Source organism: Mus caroli, unplaced genomic scaffold, assembly GCF_978045245.1.
Source record: "Mus caroli unplaced genomic scaffold, Mus_caroli_1 scaffold_20, whole genome shotgun sequence".
Classification (NCBI taxonomy): domain Eukaryota; kingdom Metazoa; phylum Chordata; class Mammalia; order Rodentia; family Muridae; genus Mus; species Mus caroli.
Genome location: NW_028227275.1, coordinates 47423863 through 47434634, shown reverse-complemented (window position 1 = coordinate 47434634; position 10772 = coordinate 47423863). Strand labels below are relative to the sequence as shown.

The window sequence follows — 10772 nt, the reverse complement described above, 5'->3', positions numbered from 1 at the left end:
CCTCACAACTGAAAGTGAATAGTCATAAATATCAACATTTATGGGCCTTAAGTATGTTGTTGAAGTATGGATAATTTTTTTGACTTATAGACATTAAAAACAGAGTTGAGATATATGGTTGAATTGTCTAGCATGATATATGTGACAAAGTCATGTTAAAACTTAAGTCATCGATCAAGTCAGAGGAAATCTCCGTGTCAAGTAATGACAAGACCAGAGTGGCCTATTCTTTGCTCAGGAGCTATTTCAATTGATGGCTGCTGAGAAAGGTAGAGTAGGATTTTTAAGGAATGTTTGTCCAGAGAGATCACCTGTGCTCCTATAAGCTGTACACTTAGAGACGGCCCTGAGTGAACTCTGAGGGGTTAGCGAAAACGGAACAAAAGAACACATGAGATAGGAAGTAGTTGTTAGGGTAGAAGAGATGCTGAAGGGGAAAAATGGGGTTTGGATTTCACCAAAACAATGATTATAAATACACGAAATTCTCAGTCAGTGAAAAATACAAATCATTAAAATTATCTCCTTTTAGAAAATATTAGAAAGTACAATCTGTTGTTATAGTTCTGTGTAAGAGTAAGTCAACTCTCTCTTATTCCCTATCTCATAAGTTAGTTTGCTTAGTAAATAGAATTTCAAACAATGTAAAAAAAAAAACCAAATAAAACTTTTCTGCATTTTCTTATCTGCATTTTTTAATGTCAATGAAATGTAAAACTTATATATTCCTCGTTGAAATTTTATGTAAAATTAATTATATCACTTCCTCACAAGACATTAGCATGAGGATATATACAGGAAATCTCTAAGAATATAAGACAATGTTTTCAAAATGATCATTATAATTTTCATTTCTGAAGGACAGAGAATATTTGTTTAAAAAAAAACATTTTAGCAATTAGTTCTTCAGAGTCTTTAAATTCCTCTATTATAAGTTAAGTTTAGCAATCATGACTTTTCCTTTTCTCAATTGTATCAAAGACTAGAGTTTATACTCAATTAATGTTTCCCAAGTTGTTTTATTTGCTGGTAAGTTGCAATGGGCTGAGAGAGTAAGTAAGGAGAAGCTTCTCAGAAGGTTAAAAAAGGGAATGTGTGTCACTACAGTTGAGGAAACATGGTGGTCAGAAAACGGTTTACACTGTACAGTTCTCATCTACTAAAATGTATCTCAATATCAGGTTACTGAGCAGACATCCAAGCACTGCGACAAAGAGCTACTAATCTGATTGATGTAAAAAAGTTATTTTTGTGCTTTCCGTTATCAATTCATCAGTTGAACAATAACTAATCAATTATCTCAACTGAGTTTATAATTATTTAATATTATTATTAATATTACTGCCTGCACTAGACAAATGTAAATGAATGACAATTGAAAAGAGATGCCACAGTCTATGTGGTCTAAAACAACTATAGCATAATTGGGTTGTAGAAAGAGTGACTAAATATTTGCTTTGAAAGCTTGTTTAAAGGATTAGAGATTGACAAATTAATATAATTTAGGTCAAACAAAAACAAATAAAGGTACAGGAATAAATAAATAAATAAAACAAATAAACAGTGGTTTTGTAGAATTTAATATAAAAGAAATATTTATGAAACTGGCTCTAACAAAAGTTGATTAAGTATCAGGCTAAGGGGCATTATAAGCACTCTCACACATTAATATGATGGTCAGGTTGAAGTTGTCTCCAAAACAGCCTTGGGGAAAGCCATAGAATATTAATCATAAAAATGAAACCAGTGGGTTTGCAGAGAATGTTGTATTGGGAAAAAGAAGTGTTTACATGTCACATAGAAACATGTGCACACATAAAGTTGTTTTAAAGCTTTTAGTAGTGAACTTATGACAGGAAAATATCAAAATCTTAAATTCAAATTTTGTTTTGATCCCAGAGTCTAACCTTGAACACGTGAGCTTTTCCTTGACATCCCTCTTTCAGAGTTTACACTTGCAGACATCCAATTCCAAAAATCTCTGTCTTACTTGATCCACAAAAAAGAAGATATAATGACTAAGATCCAGATCATTTCTTCATGTTTATAACATTGCTTCCTCAGTTTTCTTACTTTAAGACAATGAGAATTCCTGAATGCTTCCCATAATCAACTTTACCTTATTTGGTTTTTCTGATATGTGCTTATAATTCTTCTACTGATATCCTTGATGTATTTTGTTTTTATATTTCTTTTTCTTTTACTCATTTTCTTATTATTAAAGGTTTAGAAGAACAACACAGCCTGATAGGACATGGTGCTAAAGAACTTCGCCCTCTATTACAGAAAAGATGAGATGAAAAAGTAAGTATCCAAGGAGAACTTCATCCTAATGAGTGAGCTGAAAGGAACCATTCTCTAGACTCTGCTAAGACCAGAAGTGTTACACATTTAAAACATTAGACATTTGTAAATTATTCACAGAGCCTATTTCTGTATACCCTGCCACATATAAGAGAGCTAAACAATGTGATAACAATGAAAATTAAATTTGCAAGTAAGAGTAATGGACTTAAAACTTGGATCTGACCACAAGTCTATTCAATTAGCACTCTACCATCCTATCTCCTCAAACTTTCTCAAGTGCTGAGCAAAAACTCATATTCTTCAGTCATAATACAACTGGAGAACTATACACATTTTATAATACATTTACACAGAGAAAGACAAAGCTATAAGCAGAAAGACAACCCCAACAATCCCAGAATGCCAAATAATATTTCTAGATATGTATTTTCATCATGTCAATATATTTAATTACTTTTAAGTGTTATGCTGTTTTACAATCTCATTATTAACAATTTTCTCGATTTTGTTAGCCTTTTCACACTGTCATTTACAACTATTGCAGAAACTTGCACCATATCCGTAAGTACCCTTCTCCTGTTGATACTTTTTCATATTTTTGCTCCATTCCAGTGAAAATTGTAGCAAAATTTTCTATCTATACTTTATAGACAAATGATTTGAAAAATGAAATTCCTCAAGACAATATTCCTGATCAAAGGGTATGCTTTTCTTACAGTCTTTCACTGTACAGTATCATGATGTACTACAATAAAATTGTATGACATTTACACTCAGTGTGGATATTTGAGAATAGACCTGTCTCTCAAATTCAAATGAAACATGCAGTTATCATTCATTCATTATAGTCAATTTGGTCTCAGAAATTTGTTTCTCATTTGTCTGTTTATTTGAATACTGATGAAAATGGATTTTTATGTGTTTGTTTACCTTTAAGATTCTTAAAATCTTTAAATATCTCTCAATAATTTTCTTTTTTGCTATTTATTTATTTACTTATTTATTTTGCACTTTAGATTTTACCCTACCTCTGGTCTACCCTCTGACTGTTCTACATCCCATATCTCCCAATCACGCCCTTGTTTCCATGAGGATGTCCCCACCACTCAGCCCCCACCCAACTAGACCTCTAAATTCCCTGGGGCCTTCAGTCTCTTAAGGGTTAGGTGCATGTTCTCTGCTTGAACCCAGACCTGGCAGTCCTCTGCTGTATATGTATTGGGGGCCTCATATCAGCTGCTGTATGCTGGCTGGTTGGTGACCCAGTTTTTAAGAGATCTTGGGGGTCCAGTCTAATTGAGACTGCTGGTACTCCTGCAGGGTCACCCTCCTTTTCAGCTTCTTTCAGCCTTCCCTGATTCAACCACTGGGGGCAGCAGCTTCTGTCCATTTATTGGGTGCAAATATATGCATCTGACTCAGCTGCTTATTGGGTCTTTGGGAGGGAAGTCATGATAGGTCCCTTTTTATAAGGACTCCATAGCCTCAGCAATAGTATCAGGCCTTGGGACCTCCCAATGAGCTGGATCCCACTTAGGGCCTATCGCTGGACTTCTTTTCCTTGGGCCCCTCTTCTTTTCCATCACTGCAGTTCTTTCAGACAAGAACAATTATGGGTCAGAGTTTTGACTGTGGGATGGCAACCCCCTCCCTCACTTGATGCCCTGTCTCCCTACTGTCAGGCATTTCATCTAAGGTCCCTCCCTTTGGGTGCTAAGAGTCTCTCACCTCCAAGGTCTCTGTTATTTTTGCCGAATTATAAAATGTCATTTTTACTAAGTTTGCATAATGTGTTCTTTAATCAAAGAAATTTTACATTTTTTGTCTCATTACCCCACCCAAAAAAAAACATAAATTCTGCCAGTATATTATTTGGTTAAATATATCTATGTACCATGAGATCTTAAAAATCATGTGAACCAGATTTTAGCTTTTCTTTATTTTCAACTTAAATGTTTCCATAAGGATGAATTTTTATGTATATGATTTGAGAAATAACTACAAATGTTAGGATTTCAAGCCTTTATAATTGTGTTGAAATAGTAGACTGGTAATAGATATGAAATTATTGGGTGTTCTGCCAGTGCTGTTCTAAGTACTCTCATATGTCTTTCAGGAACTAGGAGGAGGGAGGTATTTCTCTTCTCTGATCTATTTCCCAGGTAATGAAACTAATGAGAGTGGTACTGGAGGTCAAGAAATAAAGCAATTAACTTGAGACACTTAGCAGTAGTGAGCTTATGTTTAAATTCACACTACAATATATAATATTGTAACCTTGAGCAAATGTCCAGTTTTCCTATCTGTAAAACATCACATACAATTGATAACTCCTGAGTAAGTTAATATTAAAACATAGACTTTTAGCCATTCATGGCTTTGCAATATGAAAACTTAGTTTTCCTCTAATGACATATGTGCAATTTTTAGCTTTATTTTAATTGACAGATAAAAATATTCCTTTGTTTTTAGGTATAGCAGGATTTGTCAGTCAGTGCATGCATATTTTTTCTTCTTTAAGAATATTCACTGACATTTTACTTCCTATTCACTTATTCAATTGTTCTTTTATTTTGGTTGGTCGAGAGTTATGAATCCATCAATCTTTGGACAAAATGTCAAGAGTTTTACTTTGGTTAAAAAAATTAATGAAAATCAAAGCTTCTCTTCAGTTCATCATGTATTAATTTAAAATAAAATGAGACACCATACCTATGTCAAACATGAGTAGAAAATTATAAAATACTCTTCTCATTTATTTCATTCTTGTGGTTTCTAGTGGTTATGGTTAATGGTTATCTGATTGCAACATTTATGTGTATAATTATTAATTTTTATAAAGCATAACATTGCTAGCACTCATTAAATACTTTATAATCACTGTCACATCTTGTTAGATATAATTAAATGCATATAAAATTATTACTGATGATATATGCTGTTTTTAGGCAAAGTGGAATGAATTATAATCAAACAAGCAATTATGAAAGTTAGAAATACTCAGATATCCTGTAGGGGATGCTATGGCCTTCACAGTCAAGCAGTCATCATGTAGCGTGTTGTACAGAGTGAATCATGCTGGTTGGTATGGCACGTCATTTGAATCATTGATTATTAATAATTACCCACTAAAATTCACGTTTGGGATGCTCATGATTGCGGCTATCTCACTGAGCATATGTGTGTGTGTGTGTGTGTGTGTTTGTATATTCTATTTCTTTTTTTTTTTAAAGATTTATTTATTTATTATATGTAAGTACACTGTAGCTGTCTTCAGACACTCCAGAAGAGGGCGTCAGATCTTGTTACAGATGGTTGTGAGCCACCATGTGGTTGCTGGGATTTGAACTCCGGACCTTCGGAAGAGCAGTCGGGTGCTCTTACCCACTGAGCCATCTCACCAGCCCGTATATTCTATTTCTTCAGGCAATCATTACTCTGTATTGTTTCATTTTGTTTGTGTTTAATAGATAAAGTGCATTTCTTTTTCATTGTTGAACATAAATTCTTTCATACAATACATCCCCACCACAGTTCAGCCTCCCTCTAACCTTCCTAGCTCTCTGCTATCTCCCCTCTCTGTGAGATCTACTCTACCTCCATATCCCTATAGAAAGCATAGCTCCTAGAGACAACTAAACACGAACGAAAGAAAGAAAGGAAGGAAGGAAGAAAGAAAGAAAGAAAGAAAGAAAGAAAGAAAGAAAGAAAGAAAGAAAGAAAGAAAGAAAGAAAGAAAGAAAAAAGAAAGAAAGATAAAATGAGGCAACTGTGGGAGTGACCAACCAATGTCTGATTTAACTTGAGGCTCATGCTGTGAAAGGAAACCAATGCCAACCATTGCCTGGATGGCCAAAAAAAAAAAAAAAAAAAAAATGAGACTGGATAAAGCATAATTGTAAAATTGATGTTAGCCATTTTGTCATTACACATCCCATTGGATGGACACTGCCTGTTTAAATACATAGATAGATAGGTAGATAGATAGAGGTGTATATCTATACACATATATGTGTATATATATATGTAGTCTTTTAGAGAGCATAAACCTAATTCAAACTTATATTTATCCATGATTTATTCACCTTTCTTGATTTATTTGCAGTAATTTTACTTTTAGAGTTTGATCACTTTTTTTTCATTTTCAGCCATTTGTATTGTATATAATACTTTTTTGTTTTGTTTTGTTTTTTGTTTTGTTTTGTTTGTTTTGTTTTTCAAGTCAGAGTTTCTCTGTATAGCCCTGTCTGTCCTGGAACTCACTCTGTAGACCAGGCTGTTCTCGAACTCAGAAATCCATCTGCCTCTGCCTCCCAAGTACTGGGATTAAAGGCGTGTGCCACCACTACCCGGTTTAAATGATAATTTTTAATCATTTGGATCTCAGAAATGAATAATCTAGCTGGGCATGGTGGCACATGCCTTTAATCCCAGAATCCCAGCACTCGGGAGGCAGAGGCAGGCAGATTTCTGAGTTCGAGGCCAGCCTGGTCTACAAAGTGAGTTCCAGGACAGCCAGGGCTACACAGACAAACCTGTCTCAAAAAACAAACAAACAAAAAAGAATAATCTGATTCTCAAATTATGTATGATTATTTTAAAATAGGTGTTTTTAGGTACTCACATCTTAGGAAAATATACTTTAAATCGTCTTTATTTAGACTGAAGCTATTTGTATAATTTTGTTTCTTTTTTCTTTTTTTTTTTTTCGAGACAGGGTTTCTCTGTATAGCCCTGGCTGTCCTGGAACTCACTCAGTAGACCAGGCTGGCCTTGAACTCAGAAATCCACCTGCCTCTGCCTCCCAAGTGCTGGGATTAAAGGCATGTACCACCACACCCAGCATAATTTTCTTTCTTATGGCATGCCTGACTATACAAATTTTGGGTTAAAATATGACCGGTATTTTACATTTGTATATTATACTATTATATCATGTATATATTTATATGCACATGGTGTCATATTATGTTTTGTTATTCCTAGTAATCTATTTTCTCTCTTCATAATTTTTGCATTAATGATTCAATTTTAATATATATTTCTTTTTTTTTTTTTTTTTTTTTTTGGTTTTTCGAGACAGGGTTTCTCTGTATAGCCCTGGCTGTCCTGGAACTCACTTTGTAGACCAGGCTGGCCTCGAACTCAGAAATCCACCTGCCTCTGCCTCCTGAGTGCTGGGATTAAAGGCATGCGCCACCACGCCCGGCTTAATATATATTTCATCTGTGATTATTCAAAACACTATTTTACATGATGTGTTCCTAGGTTGGAGTTATATATTCTAATTGATAATCCAGGAATGTAGAGTCTTTATTGAAAAGTTGTTTTGATTAACGTTAACAAGATATATTCCTATGTTCTTGTAAATCTCAGACAGTTTTCCTACTGCTTTAGAACACAATTCACTATGGGTGGGTATAGAATTATTTTTGCAATCTTTTTCTTTAAACTATGTAAAATTTTATTGCTTCTTTAATATTTAAAGTACAATTTCAATCAAATTGAAAAATGCATAATCTATAATTTTTAGGCAATTCCTAATGCATATATTGTGCTTTCTGTATTTCACACAATACTTTTCATGTAAAATTTAATTGTGGTACTGCAGTTTTTCTTTCTTTGTTATCCATTCCTATCTCAGGTAATATCATTCTAAACTTAACACAATTCTGTATAATTCATTGTCAGGTAATTTTTTTTTATCAGAATTGAAAAGCTTTGGGTCACAGAAGTAAATTTAGAAAAAAAAATTATAAAACAGGAAATTTATGAAAAGTGTATGCCATAAAAGATCAGACTGAAGATAATAGCCCATGTTGATACAGAGTTCAAACTGGATGTAAAGTAAACGGAGTATGGCCACATGTAAGGCATGGAGAGCTATGAGAACAACGGAGAATTAGTACATAGAAACGCTAGAACGACGAGTAACTTTGGCAGACATGGTGTAGAAGTACATATATATGCACAATAAAGTATATAAATTACCATTACATACAGGAATTGAAATATAGTTAAACTAATTCTGAGCAATGAAAGCTGAAAGAGTGATTAAAGTTCTGATACCTAAAGGTGAAAGTGATAGCGAAAGTGTCTGTGTGTTTATGATTGTGCTTCTTCATCTAGGTAGGGATTTAATTTTATTGCAAAAAACTTCCTAAGATCTTTACATGGGCTTTACATACTAATAACTGCATATAGTCCACCTAAAAATCTATATCAAAAACATGAACCATTTATCTAGCTTTAAACCTAGTTAAATATATGTTCTGTTTACAAGATGTGTACAAAATATTCCATTTTGTATACAAATGAAATGTTAGGTCTTCTCAGTTAAATTAAAATATTGAAATAAATGGAAGAAGCATCTACCAGTTTTATTCAGGAATTTGTCTGTAGATAAGCATCTCAATTATTACGATTTCTGAGGAAAAATATGTCAAACTTTTAATTGTGAATATCCCAATATTGGGATTGAAACTAAATTTTAAGAAGGAAATCACAGAAGAAAAAGTCAGATTCAGTCTCTCTGATTTTCCTCGGGCTTGAAGCAACTCAGTAAATAAGAGACTGAATTTTCTTTGTTTGTTTGCTTGTTTCCTTGCTTGCTTGCTTTTCACACTAGATATGCTGACTGGGAAATCTGTCTTCAATCAATCTGGGACCACTGAGTTTGTGTTCCGTGTCTTCACCACTGTTCCTGAATTCCAGGCTCTTCTCTTCCTCCTCTTCCTCCTGCTGTATTTGATGATCCTCTGTGGTAATACAGCCATCATCTGGGTAGTGTGCACCCACAGTGCCCTGCACACACCCATGTATTTCTTCCTCAGTAGTCTGTCTGTCTTGGAAATCTGCTACACCACAGATGTGGTGCCCTTGATGCTTTCTAACATCTTTGGGGCCCACAAACCCATATCACTGGCTGGTTGTGGGACACAAATGTTCTTCTTTGTAACTCTAGGAAGCACTGACTGCTTTCTCTTGGCAGTCATGGCCTATGATAGGTATGTGGCCATCTGCCACCCTCTACACTACAGCCTCATCATGACCAAGAAGCTGTGTGTCCAGATGGTGATGGGCTCTTTGAGCTTGGCACTGTTTCTTTCCCTGCAGCTCACTGCCTTAATTTTCACCTTGCCCTTCTGTGGACATGACCGGGAAATCAACCACTTTCTCTGTGATGTGCCTCCAGTTCTGCGCCTTGCCTGTGCTGACATTCATGTGCACCAGGCAGTCCTCTACGTAGTGGGCATCTTGGTGCTGACAGTCCCATTCCTGCTGATTTGTATCTCATATGTGTTCATTGCTTCTACAATTCTTCGCATGCGCTCTGCAGAGGGTCGCCAGAGAGCCTTCTCTACCTGCTCCTCCCACCTCACTGTGGTCTTGCTGCAGTATGGTTGCTGCAGCCTTGTATATCTGAGGCCCCGCTCCAGCACCTCAGAGGATGAGGACCGCCAAATTGCCCTGGTCTACACCTTTGTCACCCCATTACTCAATCCTCTGATTTACACCCTTCGGAATAAAGATGTGAAAGGTGCGCTGAAGAACTCCATCTTCCATAAGGCAGTCTGAGGGGAGATAAAGATGTTAGGGGACTTGGGTGGTGTCTGTCAGTTAAACCATTCAACTGAAAAGGACAAACAAAATTACTGTTGTCAATATTACATTAAAAAAAATCATGCACTACCCAGGATAGACATTCTTTAAGTCATAGAATAATTTTTAAATTTGAATATAGATCCCAATATGAGAGCACTGTTCTACTTAACTCAATTGTAAGGATTCTCATTTCAAACAAGGCAATTACTTCACCTGGAACCTCACATACATGCTTATTTTGAACAAAGACTTCTATCTATTCACACACATGTAGTCTCCTAAAAAGGCAGAAATGTTTATTCTATAAAAGGGGGATTACTTACATTTTAAAGGGGTGAATATTTTCCAAAATAAATGTTTTTTTCTCTGTGAAGATTTAGTCAGCATTTGCTTATTTTATGTATGGGTTTTCTTTACACTAGAAGTTTCTAATGGTAACGTCATCATTTTCTTCTAGTACAGAAACAGGAATTAACTTACACTGGCCAAGCAGCTAAGGAAGACTAGGCTATTGTACCAAGACCAAACCTTTGTGGCTCTAGCATAAAACCTTTCTGCTAAAAATTTTGGCATCAAAGGCTCTTTCACCCTCCTCTCCACTTTCTTTCTGGATGAATCCTGGTCCTGGATGCTCTCAGGTACTCTTCCTCCCATTTCTGCCTGAGGCTGTTACTTGTTTATGCATCTGCCATCCAGTGTAGAGATTAAGCTGTGCAACACTCATTTAAGCACATATTTAAGTAGAAGTCACTAAACTCTGTGCTTCACAATAGATTATCTCTGCTCAGTGTCTTGTGCATAGCAAAGAACAAAACTTACCATGAGTTATTTTCTACCAGAACATCTATTAGAATTTGCTA

At 35.2% G+C, this 10772-nt stretch overlaps 1 protein-coding gene across 1 annotated transcript; it reads left to right on the top strand.

Moving 5' to 3' along the window:
• The first annotated feature begins 8937 nt into the window (after positions 1–8937).
• On the top strand, positions 8938–10060 carry LOC110285940 (olfactory receptor 10Q1-like). Its single transcript, XM_021152414.2, has one exon. The coding sequence runs from the start codon at positions 8938–8940 to the stop codon at positions 9883–9885; it is 948 nt and encodes a 315-aa protein (XP_021008073.1). The 3' UTR covers positions 9886–10060.
• Positions 10061–10772: the final 712 nt, after the last annotated feature.

Coding starts and splice junctions, on each gene's coding strand:
- LOC110285940 (XM_021152414.2), top strand. CDS start 8,938: ATGCTGACTGGGAAATCTGTCTTCAATCAATCTGGGACCACTGAGTTT.